Source organism: Oncorhynchus mykiss, chromosome 4, assembly GCF_057628025.1.
Source record: "Oncorhynchus mykiss isolate SJ-2025 chromosome 4, ASM5762802v1, whole genome shotgun sequence".
Taxonomy (NCBI): Eukaryota; Metazoa; Chordata; class Actinopteri; order Salmoniformes; family Salmonidae; genus Oncorhynchus; species Oncorhynchus mykiss.
The window spans coordinates 42889273-42915753 of NC_143025.1; the positions used below are offsets into that span (position 1 = coordinate 42889273).

General features: G+C 43.2%; 1 protein-coding gene and 1 long non-coding RNA gene across 2 annotated transcripts in view; one reads left to right on the top strand and one right to left on the bottom strand.

Moving 5' to 3' along the window:
• LOC149984020 (uncharacterized) overlaps positions 1 to 26481 on the top strand; it is a 468468-nt gene that overhangs the window by 410129 nt on the left and 31858 nt on the right. The gene's annotated exons all lie outside the window — the stretch shown is intronic.
• gorab (golgin, RAB6 interacting) lies at positions 940 to 8915 on the bottom strand. The gene is given in 8 exon segments (XM_090233396.1): positions 940 to 1224; positions 1226 to 1388; positions 4922 to 5002; positions 5004 to 5054; positions 5204 to 5246; positions 5249 to 5303; positions 8575 to 8662; positions 8716 to 8915. Coding segments are annotated over 8 exon segments (846 nt in total). The 3' UTR covers positions 940 to 1059.

A 26481-nucleotide genomic window follows, 5' to 3' on the forward strand; every position in this document is an offset into this window, starting at 1 on the left:
AATACGTCTTTCTGAAGATGATAATGACAAAAACAAAACCTATAAATCAGATATAAAAGACATACAGGTTTCTTATCCATTTCATTATAATACTTTATTCACATTAATTCAACAGACCAAGATGACACGAGCAACATATTAACAAGTGTTACGGTTAATAGGTTTTGTGCAGTTGCATATGTTCAGAAAATATGTATTTTCTTTAAAAAAAGAAAGGACAAAACATACCTAAATACAAACTGCAGTGTCAAATAAATGTTGAAATATCCACCCGCTTTAAACAATCCCATTTCAATTCAAACTTCAGATATGTTGAATTTAAAGGTTAAGAAAAAAAAAAGTATACACAATTGATAATTTGGTACCCGGGGCACACGGGATAGAAAGTTTGTTGTACACACAAAACAACTAGCTGCAGCACATTCATATTAGATAAAAAAAAAATATTGCTGTAGACACATTTGTTCCATAGAGCGCCACTGAAAACCAGCTCTTCTAAAGCCATAATGGTATGTAACGGCAGTAACATGCCGAGGAGCAGTTTCTTCCGAGAGAATACATACATACATTATGAGATATCACCTTACCATTCTGCAAGTCTTTACCAAGGAAGCCCACTGTGACTGGCAGAGACTGAGTTGGGGTTTGAGAAATACCAGCACTTGATAGCAAAACCCCCAAGATAATATGTTGATCTACGACATACAGACAGACTAGATCTGGTACAGTGCTGCTTTATTGAACATTAGTATCTTATATTCATCTGTACCCTGGAACTGAACAGAAAAACGTTAACTACCTCCTTTCAAACCAGACCAACTCTAAAACGGATTATGCTTTCAATTCTAAATTTGGCTTCGGGAAGAAATGATGGAGAGAGAAAGAAAGAGAGAGCATTCTCTTTTGATGTAAGGTAAAATGTTGTGTAAAAGAAGAGCTCGAAGGAGCATTTTAGACATAGCCACATTAAGAGCACACAGACAAAGCGTCCCCAACAAACAATAACAAAACACTCATGTTTGTTCCACAACGAAGACTCAGTTCTCAGTGAGCTAGTTCTCAGGCATCACATGCATACAAATCTGGGGAAGACTGGGCAGCATTCCCTCCCTCTTCCTGGACCTTCTCCACTCCATGCTTCTCTGTGGCACTCATCCTCTGTTTCTCCTCCTCCCGCTTCTCCTTGCTCTTCCTATCCTCCTCCTGCTCCTCCTCTGTGGCCTGAAAGGTGTAGTTGCTGCAGCAGCTCCTCCAGCTTGTGGGCCTTGCAGAGCGTGTTCTGCCGGATGATGGCACAGGTGCTCCATCAGTTGCTCTTTATCTCAGTCTTCTTGTGTAGGTCCAGCTTGGCCGTCACATGCCCAGCCTCCGACTTCTCATAGCGCTTCCTGAACAGGAAAGGAGAGAAGACGGATGGAATTGGGAATATACTTAATAGTTTATTTTGTAGCGATTCGTGGAATTTCAGAGAAAAGGGACTGCACGTGTTGAGCGAGAGCCGTTTAGAGCGGCAGGGAGCATAGCCATAGCAGTTAGAGCGTTGGCCAGTAACCAAAAGGTTGCTTGTTCAAATCCCCGAGCTAACAAGGTGAAGAACCTGTCTATGTGTCCTTGAGCAAGGAAGGCACTTAACCCCAATTGCTCCAGAGTCGCTGTTGTTAATGGCAGACACTGGCCGTGACCCCACTCTCAAAGGGTGTTGCTAGGTATTACTGCACTGTTGGAGCGAGAAACACAATCATTTTACCACATCTGCAAAGGAGCTGTTTGTGGACTATAGGAAAAGGAGGGCCGAACAGACCCCCATTAACATCGACAGGTGTAGTGAAGAGGGTTTAGAGTTTCAAGTTTCTTGGTTTCCACATCAACAACGAACTATCATGGTCAAAACACACCAAGACAGTTGTGAAGAGGGCACGACAACATGTTTTCCCCCTCAGGAGACTGAAAAGATTTGACATGGGTCCCCAGATCCTCAAAAAGTTCTACAGCTGCACCATCGAGAGCATCCTGAGTGGTTGCATCACTGCCTGGTATGGCAACTGTTCGGAATCTGTCCGTAAGGCGCTACAGAGAGTAGTGTGTATATATATACTAGGCGGTATCAGAGGAAGGCCCAAAAATTGTCAAGGACTCCAGCCATCCGAGTTATAGACTGTTCTCTCTGCTACCGCACGGAAATCCACAGATCCATAGATAATGGAATCTCTATTGCACTCCACAATGCCCTTTCCCACATGGACAAAAAAGGAACACCTATGTGAGAATGCTGTTAATTGATGACAGCTCAGCATTTAACACCATGGTACCCTCAAAGCTCATCACTAAGTTATGGACCCAGGGACTAAACATCTCCTTCTGCATTTGGATGCTGAACTCCCTTAAAGGCCGCCCCCAGGTGGTAAGGGTAAGTAACAACGCATCCGCCACACTGATCCTCAACATGGGGGCCCCTCAGTGGTGCATGCTCAGTCCCCTCCTATACTCCCTGTTCACTCCATGGCCAGGCACGACTCATCATTAAGTTTGCAGATGACACAACAGTGGTAGGGCTGATCACCAACGATGATGAGATAGCCTATAGGGAGGTCAGAGACCTGGCGATGTGTTGCCAAGATAACAACCTCTCCCTCAACATGATCAAGACAAAGGAGATGATTGACTATAGGAAAAGGAGGGTCGAGCACGCCCCCATTCTCATCGACGGGGCTGTAGTGGAGAAGGTTGAGAGCTTCAAGTTCCTTGGTGTCCTCATCACCAACAAACTATCATGGCCCAAAGCCTATTCTCCCTCAGGAGACTGAAAAGATTTGGCATGGGGTCCTCAGATCCTCAAAAAGTTCTACAGCTGCAGCATTGAGAACTGGTTGCTTCACTGCCTGGTATGGTAACTGCTCAGCCTCCGACCGCAAGGCACTACAGAGGGTATTGCGTACGGCCCAGTACATCACTGGGGCCAAGCTTCTTGCCATCCAGGACCTCTATACCAGGCGGTGTTAGAGGAAGTCCCTAAAAATTGTCAAAGACTCCAGCCACCCAACCCAGACTGTTCTCTCTGCTACCGCACAGCACGCGGTACCGCAGCGCCATTAGGTCCAAAAGGCTCTTAACAGCTTCTACCCCCAAATCATAAGACTGCTGAACACTTAATCAAATTCACATTGATCCCCCCCCCCCTCTTTGTTTTTACACTGCTGCTCCTCGCTGTTTATTGTCTATGCATAGTCACTATACCCCTACCTACATGTACAAATTACCTCGACTAACCGGTGCCCCCACAAATGGACTTGGTACCGGTACCCCCGGTTTATAGCCTCGTGATTGTGATGTACTTTTCTTGTTTATTTAGTAAATATTTTATTATTATTTTTTGTAATTTTTTTTACCCATTTTTCTCCCCAATTTCGTGGTATCCAATTGTTGTAGTAGCTACTATCTTGTCTCATTGGTAACTGCTCAGCCTCCGACCGCCTCCAACCGCAACTCCCGTACGGGCTCGGGAGAGACGAAGGCTGAATGTCATGCGTCCTCGATACACAACCCAACCATACTGCTTCTTTAATGTGTCGGAGGCTACACCGTGCACCTGACAACCTTGGTTAGTGCGCATTGCCACAGGAGTCGCTGGTGCGAGATGAGACAAGGAGATCCCTACAGACCAATTGTGCGTAGCCCCACTGATCTTCCGGTCGCGGCCGGTTACGACAGAGCCTGAGCACGAACCCAGGGACTCTGATGGCACACCTTAACCACTGCGCCACCCGGGAGGCCATAAATATTTTCTTAACTTTATTACTTGAACTGCATTGTTGGTTAAGGGCTTGTAAGTAAGCATTTCACAGTAAGCGTAACAAATAAAATGAGATTTTAAATATGTGTAGGGCAACCAATGAACTTTGATTTGAGGGAGAGTTGGGATATGCAAAAAAACACATTTCCAATTCACACAAAATATAATCACCCACCTAATTATTATTATATTTAGGGCCTCACCGGGGGTTTCCATTGAAAGCGATGAAATACTGTTTTTTGCAGGCGGTTGATTGCCATGTGAGCAAGACCCCAGCATGCTAGCTAGTGCTAGGTCAATCCAACCCTAGCTGGAAGCTATAGTGAGTGTTAAATCCACTTCAATCAGTGTAGATGAAAGGGAGAAGACAGCTTAAAGAAGGATTTTTAAGCCTTGAGACATTGATTGTGTATGTGTGCCATTCAGAGGAATGAAGAGGGCACGGCAACACGTCGTGAATGAGCGAGACAAAATATTTAAGTGCCTTTGAACGGGGTTATAGTAGTAGGTGCCAGGAGCACCGTTTTGAGTGTGTCAAGAACTGCAACGGTGCTGGGCTTTTCACGCTCAACAGTTTCCTGTGTGTGGTTCAAGAATGGTCCACCACCCAAAGGACATCCATCCGACTTGATACGAATGTGGAAAGCATTGGAGTCAACTTGTGCTTGTAACCCTGTGGAATGCTTTCAACACTTTGTAGAGTCCATGCCACGACAATAAGAGGCTGTTCTGAGGGAAAAAGGGGGTGTAACTCGATATTAGGAAGGTGGCCCTAATGTTTTTTTACACTCAGTGTATATTGTGATGTATTGAAGGAGTACTCTGAATAACCTGTAGAAGGCATTGTTTCCAGGGTTGAATGGAGGCAACAAAATCACAGATGTTCGTATGAGCACAGCACAGACTGTTGTGCTTTTTTGTTGGTGATACAAATAACAAAAATGTATGTTAGTACATTAATTAGGTGAATTAACTGAGCATAAATAGACTAACTTATATTTGTTTGAGTGTGGTGAGTCCTAGTATCCATAGTAGGGAACAGGCTAACCCTCCCGCGTGAAAAATGATCTTGATTGAACAGAAATCCATCTCTGTAGCAAGGATTCTGCATGTTCTGCATTCAGTGTCTACCTTGCAGTGTTGTTGTCCCAGCTGGCCTGCTCGATCACACCTCTCAGGATGCCATTGTCATTGGTCACCATGTCGGCCAGAGTCTTTCTGGATCCTCTTCTGCTTCACAGCCTTGGCCTGGGTCTGTTTGGATCTGGGTTCACACAAAACAGGAAGTTGAGTGAATTTGTGCATGATGTGTAACCAGGAAGTTTCTCTATTTAACAGAAAGTGTTCATACAAAACAATTGGTATCAGAGAGTAGTTAGGACAGATAATGTGAACTATCGGTCATGTCCTTACTTCTCAGCGATGGTTTTGGTCAGGAGGGCTTTCTTGCGCTTTTCCTCTCTTCTATCATCTTTTGGTCTTGCTGAAGCAGCTCTATGCAAGTCTTCTCCACCTATAATACCAACGAGGAGTCTTTACACAACACAGAGAAAGGCAGTCAACAGACATAATTATGCATATGATCTATGAACAATAAAGGACAGTCAGTTAGTAATCTGCCTTAGATACGTTTTTTTACTAACGCAATACTGCACTCTTCTTGGTTTTTTGACCAGTGACTGTCAAAAACATCACTGACATGTCAAATGAAACTATGATAAGATCATCATAACACATGGCTCTATATCTAACGTAGCTATTATATCAAAGACTGACTAACAATTCCATCTCTTGTATTTCCAACTCCTTGGCAATCGGTGGTTTGACCTCTGCTGGTGCAGGGGCATGGTCGACCTAAAGCCACCTGCACGGCCTGGTCTGATAAATGAGGTGAAAGAACAGATACAGAGATACTGGATACCGATACATTTCACTGCCTTAACAACCTCATTTACAAACAAATGGATATCTGTGGAAAGCCGACAGATCCTCTATGGCTAAATTATGCTAACGCATTAGCTTGAAGTCAAGTTGAAGTTACCTTTCTGCTGCAACTTTTGTAGCTCCTCTTCCCGAAAACCCTTCCCTCCAGCCGTTTAATATTGCAGGAATTTAGCGACAACATATTTGTTAACTAATAAACTAATACTAATACTAATGAACTAACTAATCAAATTAAACGTTTAGCAAAACCACCAGCTGAAAATGGCCAAAGTTAATCACATTTGAGCAAAACTTGAATCTTTGTTTGTTGATGCAACGTCAAACAACCCAAAAGACAAATAGGACCAGTGAAGGGACACTAGAGTACCTGTTTGAACACACAAAAATATTCAACTGAAATTCATCAGTGAGCAAAAAGCGTATTATTTTATAATGGAAAAAGTAAAATACTGGCATATACTTTGGATGCTAGTATGTTTCAGAGCCAGAGTTTGCCCATAAGCACTGGCCTAGGGTCAGATTTCCCTGACACCATTGAAAACACTTTTTTGTTGTTGTTGCCAGCCTTCAGAGATAACTTTCGGCATCATAGGTCTGTCACTGACTTATTTATCAAACCCTGTACTCAATATTTGGTAAAAACAAAAGGACAAAACCAAACATGGATTATTTGAGTAATATTTAAGTCATTTCACAGGAAATATCTGTTTATCTCGTCTTCCTCTTTACCTAATCAAACTCTATCCTAATCATCTCCTTCAATTTACCCTTGGGGGTCAGAGGAGTCAAAGGTCAATGAAATCATTTTGCAATGCTTAACAGCATGAAGTTCAAATAGACTGGATAGAAAGCAGAGGGATCCGAGCGATAAGTCAGGGATCTATGTTTACTTCATCAGTCACAGTAGACCTATCGCTTTCTGCTGTGGAGTCAGTGGACTTAATAGCCATGGCCAGGCCATTAAGTGCCAGATGGCCGCCAGGGTTAGGAAAGACCTGCTGCTGGTCATTTAGAGTGTGTTGGCTGCTTGTGTCAGGGCAAGCTAAGATGGGGCGGCCACGATCTTGGCTCCCTGATTACTGGGATGTATGGGGGGGCCCTTATTATAGAGAAGACATACAGGGACACACAGTTGTTATAGGTGGGGGAATGTGATGGTGGGGGAGGTTTATGGCTTTTGCTGATGGCTGTGCAGGGTTCAAAGGTTCAAAGTGTCAGAGGACAAGTTTGCCGCTCACGTGTGTAGGGGCATGGCTGTGTGTGTGCAAGCCTGGGAGAAAGTTCTTTGTGCGTGCACCCCCTTTTCACGTACAGCGACTAAGCATCAATTTGGAGTGCGTTTATTTATGTCTTTAGAACAGAACCTCTCTGAAGGTGGAATGTAATGAATAAATACAATCTATGTCCATGAGGTCCATAACAACATGTCACAGAACGGACGGGACATCTGGGACATTCATGAAAAAAAAGGACCATTTATTTATCATCAACTTGAATCCCCCTCATTTATAACCAGGATTCATTTATACTGTAGTACAGATGTTAGGACAAGGAAGTTACCGACAGCATGATTTCTTACAGCCCAATAAACCAAAAAAATATGCACGTACAGTAGTATGCAGTACAAGAAAAAGGGAAGAATTCTTAGGGGACATATTATCTTCAGTAACACTTCTACAGAATGTCAGAAGTCAGATTGAACCAAATGTTTTGCTGCAGATTTTTTTTTAAACTATTAAAAAAACCATAAAAGGCATTCTCTTATAGATGATGCTCTCTCATGAAATACAATTCAGCTTAGTCAGAGAAAGATGAATAGGGGAATAAAATGAACATAATGTGTGATATTGGAGTAGTACGCGATAGACCGTGTCATTTTATTTGCCTAAAATAATGGAAAAAATTAATATAGTCAGTGTAGTGTTGAATAGACAATGAATTTGAATGTCAAAAAATGGGAGTGCGCATTATCATCACAATCAATCAGGTTTAATAAAAAAAAAAAGAGTGACTAATAGGGGTGAGGGGGGGGGGGGGGGGTCTGAAAGCATGGCCATGCAGCAAGTTCATGCGTTGCCCTTGCCCTCACTGTCATCCATAATCTTCACTTTTAGTCAAACAGGAAACGGGCCAAAAGATAAACAGACAATCTGAGGGGACACATCTCAGAGAGTCAGAGGGCTCAGGAGAAATTGGGGATGATTGGGGGTCAAACTGTACCCGTAGCGCCGAGGTAGACGCGGCGGCGCATCTAATTGCTGTTTAAAAAGCCCATATGTTTGGGGCTGCTCTGACCCCTCTGTCCCCCTTCCCTATCCAACTCCAGAACAGCCTTCCCTGCTCCTGTCCCAAATTTGTTCTTTAATTTCCATCCCTGACCTCTCGTCCTGCCATCTGCAGTGAGTTTGGAGCGCTGACCCCAGTTGACATCATGCACACTGTTTTGTCTTTATTTCTCTCCCCCTCTCCCGTTTTCTGTCACTCTCTCTCTCCCCCCTTTTCTGTCTCTCATTCTATCTTCCCACCACCCACATACACACTATTCCTATATCCTCTTTTGGAGAGGAGAAAAATGGGAAAGATCTGCACAATTCCCACGTTTTTTCTTATTCCTCTCTCCCTAGTTTCTACCGACTTCTATTGGTCTCCTTTTTTTCCACTCTCCCCATTCCATCTCCCTAATTAGGTGTGCCTGCACTGGAGTAGTTTCAGATATATTAATATTCAATATGCTGTAACGTTCTGCTATGTGGGTTTTGCTGTCCCAGGGAGTCATTGCCAGAGTCCCATTGCCATCATTATTTCCCCCAAAGTGGCTCTAATTTTGTGCCATGCTAAACCAGTGCCAAACCCTGGTATAGCTCTTGGAGAGTCTTCTTCTCACACATCTGAACAGAGGTCTGTGCTCCGGGCTCAGAGGTGTCACACCTGTAGAAAATAGAAACACAATGAAACAATGGAGCCCAGTCTATCTGTCTCACCTGCCTCCCCGCTCCTCTGTTTCCCCTGGCAGCCCTCGTCTGTGCGGTCCTTTGTACACACCAGCGAGCTGACCTTTGTACACACCAGGCCCTGACATCCAGCTAGCTTCAAGCCCTGGCAAGGGAGCCAGAACCCCAGGCCCCAGCCCCAGAGCTAAGTAGCAGGTTGGAGATTTAGTTGGAGGGGATCCAGCATCCATGCGAAGATCCAGCCTGTCAGTTTGTCTTGAGATGATGTTGGTAAACCATAAACAGTAGGATGGGATTGATACACAGAGAAAGAGAGATGGAGAATGGGCCAGCCTGGGAGGAGATGTGGAGATGCGTAGATACTAAGTTGATTAGGGAAGAGACATGGAGTTGGAGCGAAATGTTGTTGAAATGGGGATGTGGTTGAATGAATAGTTTTGATCTAGACTGGACTTGATAACAGCTACAGATGACTCACAGAGTACTGAGCTCCCATACAGCCAACTGTCATGGTGATGACAACTGGTTAAATGGTCTGCTACAGGCTTCGTCCAGTTTCCTAAAGGGCCTAGATTGTGGAATCAGAGAAGCACATGAACAGAGAAAAAAAGCACTTTCACTCGTAGTGACACAAAAATACTTAAATACAAACACACTAGTTGCCTCCAGCACGGCCCCACAATTTGGACTCAAAATCACATTCTTAATCAACTTATTTTTGAAACTATGGCACATTTAATCTGCTATTGTTTTGTTCATTACTGGTTTAATAAATGTAACTGTGGGTCTGGCGGGCTCACTGTTTCTCATCTCAGCCTTGTCCCAGAGTAGAGCTCACATCTGGTCCCAATCAGGAGAGAGAGAGAGAGAAGAATGGGGGAGAGGGAGAGAAGAAGGGGGAGAGGGAGAGAAGAAGGGGGGGAGAGAGAGGGGCAGTGAAAGAGAGAGAATAAGAAAGAAATTAGAGAAAGAAAGTGAAAAATAGAGAGAGAGAATGAGAGAGAAAGAGAACAAGAGAGAGAGAGAGAGAGAATGCATGTTCATTTGCAGTCCATGGTTTGGCAGTAGTCTTCATGTCCAACGGTCCCTCATCCATCTCTCCCCTAGAGCTACAGTAGCCTTGTATAAGGCCTCTATTCCAACCCATTCGCCACACCCTTATTACCTGATTTAATTACATTTTAAACGAGGGGAACAAAACTAACAGCAGTCATGGATTGGGTTGTTAGCAGCCTCAGGGCTAAGGAGACCCTGCTGAGAGGAGAGAGTAGAGATTTATGGGCTAGAAACGCCTCGCGCCAGCCTCGTCAGCCTCCACGGACACTAATTGAATTAGAAAGGCCTATGGTTGGTGTTCTGTTGCTATGAAGAACAAAATGAGTCATTATTCCAACTAAAGACCTGTTATAATCTCTCCCTAATTTACAGCATTTTGCCTGGTAGGGATTTTTATGTTCTTTATAAACAATTACATAAAATGTATTTCATTATTTTTAAAACCCTTCTTGGAGACATAATGAAGTAATAAAACAATACACATGTTGTTTGAAATGAGAGGTCGTACACTTTGGGGGATTACAAATGGATTAATAGAAAACATTCCTGTAAACAAGAGTGTATAAAAGTAGGAAGGCAGGCAGTGATGTTTGGCCTCAAGACATCTGTTGTGATTGGATACAGTTGTTATCTGGCTTCTAAACTAATCAGGACAAGTTGCATGATGGAATCTCTTGAATGAATGAATAGAAAGATGCTTCAATGTAGAGTAGATCAGGCAAAAATTACTTTGAGGGAGGGTATATCCAGTAAATTGCACAAGCATATACTGCAAACATACACACACACACACACACTCACACTGGCGTATCGGACACCCCCACAGGGGGAGGTTTCCCATGAACTCTAGGGGCCCACGTGCCTGTCATTGATGTCTATTTTTTGTAAATGTATTTAATAAACAATTTTGACAGTAACCCTCCAAGTCAGTAACCCTCCATAAACCTTTCTAATTTCCATATGTACTAGGAAGCTAAATCAGGGAATATCGGTGAACAAATGCCGTGGTCAAGGCTATGATGGCGCCAGTGCAATGGCTGGAGCTTACTCAGGTTTTCAAAAACACATATCAGACCGAGAGCCTAATGCTTCGTAGGTCGTTCTTTCTACGTTTTAATTTAGAAAACTATCTCTCCGCAGAAGCAACACTTACAGGGATAGTAAAAACAAGGTTATTGCCGTAGCAGCAACACCAGGGAAACTGGGCAGAAGGGGGTGGTGCTTCAAATACAGCAGTTCTGCAACATCTTTAATTGAGCTTCTCATTCTCCTCAATTGCCACCTCAACACAATACAGAAAGAGATGAACTGTATAGGAATCTCTGGGGACAGGTTGTCTGGATACTGGACAGCCAATAAGTTGTTGCAAACAGATTATCATCTTTAGCAGACAACAGTATGGGCTTGAACAAAAAAAGCAGTTTGCGGTTTCGTTCATACTGGTGAACTGATGTTTGAGTTGTGTGGTGGCAATATCAAGTCCCTTCTCGCTGGTATATCTCGGCATGCATCATTCAAGACTACGTTCAAATTGTGTGCACCACAATGGACATATAATGCACAATGTCTCAGGAAAGACTGTCTGTGTTGGGAATACTCATTATAGAAAACATTCGGGTGTCACGTTCTGACCTTAGTTCCTTTTTTTATGTCTTTGCGTTAGTTTGGTCAGGGCGTGAGTTGGGGTGGGTAGTCTATGTTCTTTTTTCTATGTTGTATTTCTGTGTTTGGCCTGGTATGGTTCTCAATCAGAGGCAGCTGTCGATCGTTGTCTCTGATTGAGATTTTGGTTGTGGGTGATTGTTTTCTGTGTCTGTGCTTCTGGGAGCGCTATGAAGTCAAACAGTAATGGGTATAGTTGGAAAGTTGGCTGTCAGAAGTTTTACAATGTGAATAAACTTTCAATCCGTCTATCAGCATATTTCAAGACATGCATATTGGGTGTGGTGAGAACTCGTGGGTTGGACAATGTTATTTTTGTCACTTTTATTGGCCAAAAGTATGTGCACACCCCTTCATATTAGTGGATTCAGCTATTTCAGCCACACCTGTTGCTGACACCTGTTGCCTTCAGAAAGTATTCACATCCCTTGACTTTTTCCACATTTAGTTGAGTTACAGCCTAAATTTAAAATGGATTACATTTAGATGTTTTGTCACTGGCCTACACACAATACCCCATAATGTCAAAGTGGAATAATGTTGTAATTCTTTCAACCAATTGATTAAATATTAAACGCTGAAATGTCTTGAGTCAATAAGAATTCAACCCCTTCGTTATGGCAAGCCTAAATAAGTTCAGGAGTACGAATTTGCTTAGCAAGTCACATTAACTTGCATGGACTCAGTCTGTGTCCTCTTAAGGATCCGCCCCTTGTTTTCAATTTTCGCCTAAAATGTCATACCCAAATCTAACTGCCTGTATCTCAGGCTCTTCTGAAGCAAGGATATGCATATTCTTGGTACCATTTTGAAGGAAACACTTTTGAAATTTGTGGATATATGAAAGGGATGTAGGAGAATATAACACAATAGATATTGTAAAAGATAATTAAAAGAAAAAACAAATAATTTAAAAAAGAAAATGTTTTATACCATCATCTGTGAAATGCAAGAGAAAAGCCATAATATATTATTCCAGCTCAGGTGCAATTTAGATTTTGGCTACTAGATGACAGTAGTGTATGTGCAAAGTGTTAGACTGATCCAATGAACCAAAATTATGTATCAGGACTGCCTAAATGTGCCTAATTTGTTTATTAATAACTTTTCATGTTCAAAATTGTGCACTCTCCTCAAACAATAGCATGGCATTATTTCACTGTAATAGATACTGTAAATTGGACAGTGCAGTTAGATGAACAAAAATTTAAGCTGTCTGCCAATATCAGATATGTCTTTGTCCTTGGAAATGTTCTTGCTACTTAAGAAGTTGTCAGAAGAGGTTGTCAGACATCCTTCTGTATCTTACAACCTCATGCTAATCCCATTAGCCTACGTTAGCTCAACCGTTCTGTGGAAGGGACACCGATCCCATAGAAGTTAATGATTTTTGAATGACTACCTCATCTGTACCCCACAAATACAAATATTTGCAAGGTCCCTCAGTTGAGCAGTTAATTTCAAACACAGATTCAATCACAAAAACCAGGGAGGGTTTCCAATAGCTCGCAAAGAAGTGCACCTATTGGTAGATGGGTAAAAAAAAAGCAGACATTGAAAATCCCTTTTAGCATGGTGAAGTTATTAATTACACTTTGGATTGTGTATCGATACACCCAGTCACGACAGAGATACAGACAACCTTCCTAACTCAGTTGCCAGAGCGGAGCTCAGGGATTTCATCATGAGGCCAATGGTGTCTTTACAACAGTTACAGAGTTGAATGGCTCTGATAGTGGAAAACTGAGGATGGATCAACAACATTGTAGTTACTCCACAATACTCCAAATGGATGCCTGATGAAGACCTAAGGGTTGAAATGTTGTTATAAATAAATATCACCTGGGAGCATGAGCAGCAGTGTGTGGCATTTTCCTTTCTTTTGTCCATGAGTTTGCCTACAACTCCAGCACCTGCGGAAAGTACCGGGATGTGCGTATGTTCTTCAGCTTTTGTACTCCACACTACTAACCTCATTGACAGAGTGAAAATAAGGAGGCCTGCACTGAGTAACAAATATTCCAAAACATGTATTCTGTTTGCAACAAAGCACTAAAGTAATACTACAAAAAATATGGCAAAGCAATTCATTTTTCATCCTGAAAACAAAGTGCTGTGTTTGGGGTAAATCCAATACAACACATTATTGAGTACCACTCTCCAATTTTCAAGCATAGTGGTGACTGCATCATGTTATGGGTATGCTTGTGATCGTTAAGGACCGGGATGTTTTTCAGGATAAAAAAAATAATTGGAAAGGAGCACAGACAAAATCCTAGAGGAAAACCAGGTTCAGTCTGCTTTCCACCAGACACTGGGAGATGAATTCACCTTTCAGCAGGATAATAACCTAAAACGCAATGTCAAATATACACTAGAGTTGCTTACCAAGAAGACAGTGAATGTCTTACAGTTTTGACTTAAATCTACTTGAAAGTCTATGGCAAGACCTGAAAATGTTTGTCTAGCAATGATCAACAACCAAGTTGACAGAGCTTGGAGAATTTTTTAAATTATGTATTATGACCGTATTGTTTGGCATTCGTAGACTGGTTTTATGCACAGCACCGTTCTACCCAAGCTGGGAGAGAGCGCCAGGACGGCTCAGGTAGCCTATACAGGACAGTAGTATTTTCCAAAAATCTATTGGTAGCTGATTAGTAAGCTGTTGTATCAAAAATTTATTTTACAATCTGCAATGTTTGAATTTGAACTTTAAATTCTGAACAAGTAATTACATTATGGCCACCAGCCAGCAGTCTAAAAATACAGCCTCATGCAACACACACACACACACACACACACACACACACACAGACACACAGACACACACACACACACACAGGCACACACACACACACACACACACACACACACACACACACACACACACACACACACACACACACACACACACACACACACACACAGATAAATACACTCTTAATTAGATCCAGGCCTCTAGCACTGAGGTATTCCGATTATGAACATCAGGATACATTAAGCTCTTGGTGACAGATGCCCCAAACCGTTCATGAAGTCACATAACCACAGCTGATACCGAGACCCAGACAACATGGTGGTCTGATATCATGGGAACCCAGTAACACACACAGGCACCCTTTGATCATTAGCTTTACATGTGCACCTTATTGCTCAGATTAGTTTCACATTAACGTTGCAGATCCCAGTAGTCTAGATAGTCGTACTGTGATTGGTTTATGTGACAGAATTACTAAACACAAGGAATGACTGGACAGATGTAATGCTGACTGTGGGAAATAGACCAGTGATCGGCACCTTAAAGTGTCAACACAATCCAAGCAGGCCAAACTAGTTGCAATAAAGTCAGACTGACTTTGACCTCATGTTCAAGTTGTATCATTTGGTTGTATTGCCTGGATTTTACAAGTCCTTGTTGTACTCTTGTTAACCAGAAAATGATGTAGGCTACTTAAGATAATGTTGCCCTCTAGGTGTTGCCTGAATTTGAACTTTGGAGGTTAAATAATGGTCCTGAACCTTCTCGTCCTGCAATACCCATTTCAGGGTGAGAAGATGAGGAGTCACTTAGTAATATGATTTCAGCTATTTGTTTATCTAATTTGAGTTACAACCTTGTAAATGTTGCTGTCACCACCGCAAGAGTTTTTCTTAACGCAATGAGGCGTTTTGAAACAGTGGCCAAGCCCTTTCATCAGCATTGGTTTGTAGGTGTTGATAATTTCTCAAGCAGCGTCTCCACTACCGGCACAGTCAGACTCTGTGTGACATAATTACCATTACACCACATCAAGAAAAAGCTCTGCGTTATATGTCTCACATTAGATCCGTCTCCATGGAGAAGCTTTCATGGATCTACAAACCCCTCTTTCCCATCAACCCTCATCAGTCAGATGGTACCCATTGTTCCATCTCTCGGGGTGTTAAAGAGTTGTGGGTACACGCCAACCAGGGAGGATACCTCAACTGACTCCTTTGTTTTCTTTTTCTCCTTTTCTTCTTTTTGTCTCTCTCTCTCTCTCTCTCTCTCTTATCCATCCATCCATCCATCCATACCACAGGTCTCCAGTAAGCCCATTAATAACCATGTGTTAGTAATTACTTCATTCTAGCCATCAGCGACACAGAGGTGTCCTGGCACAGAAACACTGGCTGCCTGGGAGCTCAGCGCAGGCCTCTCTCTAACTCTCTTTATGTTTATGCCCCTTTAAAGCCCCAGCACCCCACCTTGCCAACCCCTGTGTCTAAAATAGTTTAACGGGGAGCTTTTTAACGTCTTTATTACAACAGAAACTGGCACAATCCAGCACACCACATCACCACCACCCCCCCGCTGCTCCACCCTAGCCCAGCTAGCCAACCGCTAGAGGTAATGCAGTGGGAGCCATGCCTGGCGGGTTAGGGGAACATTTATTTAATGATTTTGTTACCATTGTTTAGCATCACACCCCTTAGCCACATACATACACGCAGGCAATTACCGTAAACACACACAAACGCATACACGAACAACATCCATTATACACAGACATATACACACAGGCACACACACACACACAGGCACACACACAGGCACACACAGACACACACACACACACAGGCAAACACACACACACACACACACACACACACAGATAGTGGCTGTGATTTACTACCCAGTACTATTTATGAATCTAATTACACTCTACAAATATTTTAGTCCCAGAAAAAAACACAGGGAAAAGTGCTGCCTGTGTGTTTTTGTGGAAGGATAAAATGTTGTTTTATTCTATGAGTAAGGGAGAGAAGGACGTTGTTTTATTTTATGAGAGCCCGCAAGGTTTCCTTAACGTGTCAGTAACATGAAGGGTGTGTCCTTTAAAACAGTGTATTCTAAGTTGTTGTTTTTGCTGCTCTCTACTTTATGTCTCCTCAATGGGCCTACAATCCTCACAAGGGATGCAATCACTCTAAATGAAAAATAGGCCTAAGGGTAACCACATTTCTTAAACATACACACGCGACTCTTGTTTCGGTTTCATGTTTGGGATAGAAATCGTATATGAGTGAATGAAAGTCTTAATAGTGCTCTATTATTCTAGCCATCAAAGGATTCTAAATGGTAATAGAAAACATGGCTGTTTGTCATTCTATATCTGTGTTTCTAGAGCCCTATATAGATACTGTACATGTCTACATTTCTATCCGTCTTTACAGCAGTACAGTTACAGTTACCCACCTCAGTGGTCAGCCCAGCGCTTCCTGTAGGGGAACCAGAGGCCAATCATTTCATCAGCTGCCTCTTTAAGGCTGTGTCAGACACGCCATCATTAGCATGGAGCTGTCGTTAGCATGTAGCCGTCAGCACTAAGGGAGGTTCTAGTGCGGTGGAAAATGTCAGTCAGCCACCAATGTCTGACAGAGCTCATTACTCATGTTTCTGCCTGACGATGGGAAGGAGCCTCTGGGTTTGACACAGACACCCACTCTCCTCCTAGTTTAGGACATTTGACTGCAGGGTATAGAGCACACACACACAGCCACATAGGTGCACAGGCATGCACAAGGGCACACACACACATACGTGCACACCCACACACAGACGTGTACGCCCGCACACCCACATGCACGCACGCACAAACACACACATGGTCATAGAAAACCAACACACAGGCACAGACAGCCAACACAGCCACCAGTAATGTGTTTTTGCTTATTTCTGTTGATGTGTGAGGGCAGAGAACTCAAAGCATCTGTCTTAATTTGTATGGAATTACACAAGTAGAACAAGCTTGAATGCTGTCACTTTCATGCACTGATTAAATCAAAGTCATGGCATTTATAATTAATGGACATGATTGATACTTTGTGTGTGTGCGTGCGTGCAAGTGTGAGTGTTTTCTCTTTGCCAGGCTCAGGAACAGGTTCAGTCAATGCGTAGTGACATACAGTACCATCTGCGACCGTAAACACACACAAGCTCTCTATGTCACACACGTGCACGTACACAGGCACATACTCTCCAAGCACGTACAGCAGCTCTCATGATTGACATAATGATCAAGCTAAACTACGGCACCTGTTAACATTCATGTCAGTTACTGTGTGTGAGTGCTTGGCATGCACGACTTGTGGACATAAATTATACTACCCTTTAACACTGCACTGTAACAATGCTGATGATTCTAAGAGATTGGTTTAGTGAGAACGGACAGATAAACATTATGCCATTATCATGCAAATGACTGGAAGCTTGCCATATCTTTATTGAAGCAAATTTGTGAGAAAATACATTTAAAAAAGAAACATCTGCTCCCACTTTCACTCATAACTGGAGAATCTGTTAGCTTTGAAATGTCCAAGGCCATATTATCCAGACAACTCTACACAGACATACAGACATGCAGACATGCAGACATGCATGCCCGGGCACACACATCACACTGTAGTGGACTGGAATTCAATCAGAACAGCCATAGAAATGTTTAGACATCGTCTTTGTTTACAAGCTACTGTACTGCCCATGCATACACTTAGGTCAAGATTCAAGCATTCGATCCTGTCAAAAGGGAATAAGATGGAAAGTCTACCTGGTGGGAGCAGTAGGTTTCAACAAAACCCCAAACCGTTCTATGAGTTTATATGACCATGGGAAAGAGTTGAAATACCGCAACGCAGCTCTCTACCACGACAACATGACATATGACATAGGATTATAATTGGGATGTGTAGGTTTGGATGTGGCTTAAATTAGACTGTTATTGAAAACAAGTTGTTTTCGTAGCTAATAAAGTCAAGTCACTGTTTGCCTCCTCCACTCAGTCATTCAGCATGAAAGAGCGATAGAGGGAAACGTGTGGGACTATGCCCTGAACCTTGACTGTTCCTCTGTCACAGCCAGGACAATAAAGCCAGGCTCATACCTCAGCCATCCAACACTTGGAGGACTGCCGCACGCGCGCACACACACACACACACACACACACACACACACACACACACACACACACACACAGGTTAACCCAGAGTCACTCTCTCACTCAGTCCCTGAAGTTCTGTGTGTGCGAGCGTGTACATTGGCAAGACAGAACGGCAGCGTTGTGTAAACTCAATTGGGATGGTGTGTGTCTGTCTGTCAACAACAGCTGTGCTTGATCTCTAATACTAACCCTTCCACACATACCATCACACGGGTGTGATCATTCTACAGGGGTCCCTGAAGTGTACGATCACACCGGTGCGATTAGAACGCTTATTTAGAATGCTTATTTAGAACGGCCAGTTTCGAATGACGCAACAATCAGCATTTGAGCTGGCCACACTTTTTTCTGAAACTACTTACACAAACACAGTCCTTACAAAGTTATGTCCAGAATGTGAGCAGTTTGTTTTTTAGATGCAATGTTCAGATATTCACAGAAGTGTATCTATAGCATAACACAAACATCCAAACCGGAAAAATGTAGCGCTAACTGAGGAAAGATTGACGCAACACAAGAGGTCATATTTGTCTAACTCTCGGCTGACATAAACTACAATATCAATTAGCTAATAGAATTTTCTATTTATAATTAATCACATCATGGGTGAGCTCACCATAGATCGAAATAATTGAGTAAAACACTTTCTAGAAATTGAAAGTAACCCAACGATGATTAGTTTCAGCGTGCCACCATGCTTTTTTTCCTCACAGAAACTAAAGATAATAAGAGAAGAAAATATTAATTTGGTCAGTTAATAGTATGCATGTTGAAGCGGTGTGTCATCTACCATCATTCACATCTCACCAGTCACTTCCTGATGTTCTCAAAAAATGAGTGAACCCTTACTCACCTCATTTTTTTTAGCATCTTTGGTCCAACAGACGAATATGTGAAACCCAGAATGCATTGTATGTCAACAAACATGGCTCCACACACATAGCTGGAATTAGCATAGCTCATCGTAATCAGTACAACCTTCAAAAAAGTATTTCACACACATAATATGTGACCATTACAATTTATTTACAATGCATGATTTATCACCGTTAATTGAAAACATGTGAATAAAACACTAAATATATCAATAATTACCACAAAAATAATTTTCTGATTGTGATTTATTGATACAAATGGTGCGTGCTGGCAGTCAATCACGTAACCTCTCACTCCCACTTTGAGCCATTCAGTGTTGTTAATGTATGTAGCTAGTGAGCTAAGCTGTGGCATTAGCAACGTCTTTCAAAAGGAGACAACTCACAAACGCGGAAATTCAGGATATTTTTTAACCTCTTAAGGTATAGGGGGCAGCATTTTCACTTGTGGATAAATAGCGTGCCCAATTTCAACTTCCTGCTACTCATGCCAGGAATATAAGATATGCATATTATTAGTAGATGTGGATAGAAAACACTGACGTTTCTAAAACTGTTTGTATCATGTCTGTGATTATAACAAAACTTATGTAGCAGGCAAAACCCCGAGGACTAACTGTTCAGAATTATTATTTTTTTGCCTCTGACTGTTCCCTGAGTTGTCATTGCCAAGGAATATTTCGTAGGAACCTGTTTTCAGTTCTTACCGCTTCCACTGGATGTCACCAGTCTTTGGAATTTGGTTGAGGTTATTCATTTGTGCAACGAAGAAGAAGCACATCCAGGAACAACGTTACACTATTGAGAGTTGCGCAAGATGTAAAAAGGAGCATGGTTTGTTTGCTTCCTGTATTGAAAACAGATTGGCCGTGTACAATTTGATCGATTATTAACGTTTAAAAATACCTAAAGTTGTATTACAAAAGTAGTTTGAAATATTTTGGCAAAGTTTATAGGCAACTTTTGAAATATTTTGTAGTGACGTTGCGTTTTTTGGAAGCTGTTTTTTTCTGGATCAATCGCGTCAAATAAATGGACATTTGGATATATATGGACGGAATTAATCAAATTGTGATGGGACATATTGGAGTGCCAACAAAAGAAGCTCGTCAAAGGTAATGCATGTTTTATATTTTATTTCAGCGTTTTGTAGCGCCTGCAGGGTTGAAATATGCTACTCTCTTTGTTGACATTGTGCCATCATCAGATAATAGCTTCTTATGCTTTCTCCGAAAAGCCTTTTAAAAATCTGACATGTTGGCTGGATTCACAACGAGTGAAGCTTTAATTGAGTATCTTACATGTGTGATTTAATGAAAGTTAGATTTTTATAAAAAAAATTGAATTTGCCACGCTGCATTTTCCCTGTTTTTTTTCTAAGTGGGACGCAACCGTCCCCTATACCATATGAACTGGTTAAAGTTCTGACAATGAGTCTTAGTATGGAATCAGGAATCAAATTCTGACAGTGAGGAGCTTCCCCCCAGTCATTGAGAACCCTGAATCTGAGGACCCCTTATCCACTGACAAAGTCCCAGTTCCCTTTAAAGATGCTGGTGGTGATGGAGGCAGACCAACAGTGGATGAAGTACAGGAGTTCTGTGGTAGCTGGAAGGCTGCCAGCCATTTCACCCCTCCTGGCCCTGCTCTTTGCTTTGATGAGTCCCAGTCTGGAGTGCAACGCCCCTTGCCATTTCCATCTGAGGCAGAGTGCTTCAAGTTGTTTCTGACAGAGGAGCTGGTTGGAGACATAGTAGAGACCAATCGCTATGCCTTGGAGCTACAGGAGAAGAGAGAGTCAGGAGTGTGGGGGGGGGGGGGGGGACAACAACCACAATTAGTGAAATTTATACCTTCCTGGTGACAGTCCTTCTCATGGGGATGGTAAAGAAGAACTCCTTAAGAGAATACTGGAGCACAGATCCTATGTTTGCAACTCCCTTCTTTTCCCAAGACCGCTTCCTAGTTCTGCTGCGATGACTGCATTTCATCAACAATGCTACTGCCATCCTAAATGACCCGTTATACAAAATGAGAAATGTTCTTACCAGCCTAACAATAGCATTTGGTTGAGTCTTTGTGTCATACAAGGACGTATGCATTGATGAGAATGAGGGGTTTGGGTTGTCCGGGTCCGTGGTGATGACCATGCTGGCTCCTCATTTCAGCAAGGGACACACTTTGTATGTGGACAATTGTTACAGCAGTCCCACACTATTCCAGAATCTGCTCTCCAACAGCACAGGGGCCTGTGGCACAGTCAGATCAAACAGGAAGGGGATGCCGGCATTCGGATGTAGGAAGATGCAGAGAGGGGAGGCGGAGTTCAAGGAGAACGGTCAACATCTGGCAGTAAAGTGGCATGACAAACGAGACATCCATGTTCTCTCCACTGTCCATACAGCAATCATGTCGGCCACAGGGAAGGTGGGCCACCTGACGGGAGAGAGAAAAATCAAACCAGATTACCTCAAAATGGGGGCAGTGGAAAAGGCGGACATGATAAACAGCTTTATGGAATGCGCTCAGAAAATGACCAAGTGGTATAAGAAGATATTTTTTCCATCTGATTGACGCAGCCCTCAATGGCCACTGCCAACTAACAGCTGAGATGATTACTGAACAAGGGATTTTTTGGAATTGGACATATAGTTCACATGCAGAAACTATTGATGTAATAAGACACTTACTTTGATAGAATCCCAGCCTGGATTTGAACCAGTTTGTCTAGTGACGCCTCAAGTACTGAGATGCTGTGCCTTAGACTGCTGAGCCACTTGGGAGTCGTAAGGCCAGGGTAGCTTCAAAATACAACAAGCCAATACTTCTCTGATGCAATTAGCATTGTTTTACAGAGCTAATAGAAGAATGTAGCTAGCTACATAAGCACGATTGAATATAACACCATAAAGGTCATGAAAGGAGTAACGTTACCTCGCATGCCCACGGTTATGAGGAATATACACAAAGATATTATGCTCCATACAGAGAGTGAGCTGCAGTAGAAACGGTATAACACGACTTACAGAAACTATTGTAACATAATAAGGCACTTACTTTGATAGCAACGCAGTCTGGATTTGAACCTGTGTCACATGGAATGACGCTGGAGAGACGAAGTAGGTACGGGGAGTAAAACATTAAATAAATAACGGACATGGAACAAGACAGGAACAGCGTCAGCAAACAGGCAACACAAACAAAAGACAATCAATGCAGAAGCGGGGAACAGAGCTGGAGAACTGACAAATATAGGGGAGGCAATAACAGGTGATGAGTGAGTCCAGGTGAGTCCAATATCGCTGATGTGCATGACGAGGGAAGGCAGGTGTTGATGAAAGGAGTGCGTGATGCAGGGCGGAAAGAACGGGAGCAGACGTGACAGTACTCCCCCTCTAAGGGCGCCACCCGACGTCCCACATGGGCGAACCGGCCGAGACATGGGTGCTGGGCAAGCCGGTTGGGGCGTGGAAGCCCAACGAACCGGCAGGAGTGTGAGAGCCTGACGATACGGCTGAGGCAAGACGCCTGTCGATCCCGCTGCAGAGAAGGAGCTCAAAGATCCGGTGGAGTGTGATGTGGGATGGGAAGCCGCCGATCCAACCGAGGCAAGGAAACCTCTCGAGCCAGCCAGGTGAGAAAGCCCGACGGGCTGGCTTAGGCGGAATACACCCCGACGTCACCAACAAAACAAAAAACAAACAAAAAAACCTCCTGGACCAACTGGGCGAACAAGAACTGACGATCCAGCTGAGGCCCAACGTGAGATGGGCGCCATCCGAGCCTACCGGGGCAAGGAAACCTCTCGAGCCAGCTAGGGCGTAGAAACCCGACGAGCTGGCTAGGCACCCCCGTTCCATTGGTGGCGACCCAGAGCCGATGCCACCATACCAACCGGAACTCCAGTACTCCCCGATGCTTCGTGTGTTGGCTTCTGCATTCTGTCACGTGGATGACGCTGGAGAGACGAAGCAGGTACGGTGAGTCAAACATTTAATACAGAACAGACATGGAATGTGACAGGAACACCTTCAGCAAACTAGTAATATAAACAAAAGGCAATTAATGCAGAAGTGGGGAACAGAGCAGAGAAACTGACAAATATAGGGGAGGTAATAAACAGATGATAAGTGAGTCCAGGTGAGTCCAATATCGCTGAAGCACGTGACGAGGGAAGGCAGTTGTTCGTAATTGATGGCAGGAGTGCGTGATGCAGGGCAGCCTGGTGCCCTCAAGCGCCAGGGGAGGGAAGAGCGGGAGCAGACGTGAAAGTAACCCCCCCTCTAGGGGAGCAGACGTGACAACCTGGGTGTCTGTAGAGACGCATCTAGCACTGAAAAGCTGTGCATTAGACAGCTGCGCCACTTGGGAGTCATAAGGCCAGGGTAGCTTCAAAATACAACACATGCTAATACTTCTCTGATGCAATTAGCATTGTTTACAGAGCTAATAGAATAATGTAGATAGCTACCTAAGCATTGAGTATAACACCATAAAGGCTATGAAATGAGTAACGTTACCTCGCGTGTCCGTGGTTATAAGGAATATACACAAAAATATTATGCTACAGTAGACACGACATGCAGAAGCTATTACAACGTTATACAGCACTTACTTTGATAGAAACGCACACATATTGGAATATAAGTCTCCAGCTTCAGCAATTTTTGCAATTCGTTCCAGTCATTGGCAGCAGAGAACTGGAAGGAAAGGCGGCCAAAGTAGGTGTTCGTTTTGGGGATGACCAGTGAGATATACCTGCTGGAGCGCGAGCTACGGGTGGTGTTGTTATTGTGACCAGTGAGCTGAGATAGGCAGAGCTTTACCTAGCTAAGACTTATAGATGACCTGGAGCCAGTGGGTCTGGCGACAAATATATAGCGAGGGCCAGCCGACGAGAGCATACAGGTTGCAGTGGTGGGTGGAGTATGGGGCTTTGGGGACAAAATGGATGGCACTGTGATAGACTGCATCCAGTTTGCAGAGTAGAGTGTTGGAGGCTATTTTGTAGATGACATCGCTGAAGTCAAGGATCGGTAGGATAGTCTGTTTTACAAGGGTATGTTTGGCGGCGTGAGTGAAGTAGGCTTTGTTGCGAAATAGGAAGCCGATTCTAGATATAATTTTGGATTGGAGATGTTTAATATGAGTCTAGAGGGAGAGTTTACAATCTAGCCAGACACCTAGGTATTTGTAGTTGTCCACATATTCTAAGTCAGAAACAGAGTAGTGATGCTAGTGATGCTAGTCGGGCGGGCGGGTGTGGGTAGCGAATGGTTGAAAAGCATGCATTTAGTTTTACTAGCGTTTAAGAGCAGTTGGAGGCCACGGAAGGAGTGTTGTATGGCATTGAAGTTCGATTGGAGGCTTGTTAACACAGTGTCCAAAAAAGGACCAGATGTATACAGAATGGTAACGTCTGCGTAGAGGTGGATCAGGGAATCACTCGCAGCAAGAGCGACATCGTTGATCTTTACAGAGAAAAGAGTAGGCCCGAGAATTGAACCCTGTGGTACCCCCATAGAGACTGCCATAGGTCCGGACAACAGGCCCTCCGATTTGACACAGTAGTCATTTGAGAAATCAAGGCTGTTGAGTCTGCCGATAAGAATACGGTGATGAACGGAGTTGAAAGCTTTGGTCAGGTCGATGAAGACGGCTGCACAGTAAATGCTCAACCAGAGACATCGCTCCTAGTGGCCAGTGATTTTAATGCAGGAAAACTGAAATCCATCTTACCTCATTTCTACCAGCATGTCACCTGTGCAACTAGATGCGAAACAACTATACAGTGCCTTGCGAAAGTATTCGGCCCCCTTGAACTTTGCGACCTTTTGCCACATTTCAGGCTTCAAACATAAAGATATAAAACTGTATTTTTTTGTGAAGAATCAACAACAAGTGGGACACATTCATGAAGTGGAACGACATTTATTGGATATTTCAAACTTTTTTAACAAATCAAAAACTGAAAAATTGGGCGTGCAAAATTATTCAGCCCCTTTACTTTCAGTGCAGCAAACTCTCTCCAGAAGTTCAGTGAGGATCTCTGAATGATCCAATGTTGACCTAAATGACTAATGATAATAAATACAATCCACCTGTGTGTAATCAAGTCTCCGTATAAATGCACCTGCACTGTGATAGTCTCAGAGGTCCGTTAAAAGCGCAGAGAGCATCATGAAGAACAAGGAACACACCAGGCAGGTCCGAGATACCGTTGTGAAGAAGTTTAAAGCCGGATTTGGATACCAAAAGATTTCCCAAGCTTTAAACATCCCAAGGAGCACTGTGCAAGCGATGATATTGAAATGGAAGGAGTATCAGACCACTGCAAATCTACCAAGACCTGGCCGTCCCTCTAAACTTTCAGCTCATACAAGGAGAAGACTGATCAGAGATGCAGCCAAGAGGCCCATGATCACTCTGGATGAACTGCAGAGATCTACAGCTGAGGTGGGAGACTCTGTCCATAGGACAACAATCAGTCAGTCGTATATTGCACAAATCTGGCCTTTATGGAAGAGTGGCAAGAAGAAAGCCATTTCTTAAAGATATCCATAAAAAGTGTCGTTTAAAGTTTGCCACAAGCCACCTGGGAGACACACCAAACATGTGGAAGAAGGTGCTCTGGTCAGATGAAACCAAAATTGAACTTTTTGGCAACAATGCAAAACATTATGTTTGGCGTAAAAGCAACACAGCTCATCACCCTGAACACACCATCACCACTGTCAAACATGGTGGTGGCAGCATCATGGTTTGGGCCTGCTTTTCTTCAGCAGGGACAGGGAAGATGGTTAAAATTGATGGGAAGATGGATGGAGCCAAATACAGGATCATTCTGGAAGAAAACCTGATGGAGTCTGCAAAAGACCTGAGACTGGGACGGAGATTTGTCTTCCAACAAGACAATGATCCAAAACATAAAGCAAAATCTACAATGGAATGGTTCAAAAATAAACATATCCAGGTGTTAGAATGGCCAAGTCAAAGTCCAGACCTGAATCAAATCGAGAATCTGTGGAAAGAACTGAAAACTGCTGTTCACAAATGCTCTCCATCCAACCTCACTGAGCTCGAGCTGTTTTGCAAGGAGGAATGGGAAAACATTTCAGTCTCTCGATGTGCAAAACTGATAGAGACATACCCCAAGCGACTTACAGCTGTAATCGCAGCAAAAGGTGGCGCTACAAAGTATTAACTTAAGGGGGCTGAATAATTTTGCACGCCCAATTTTT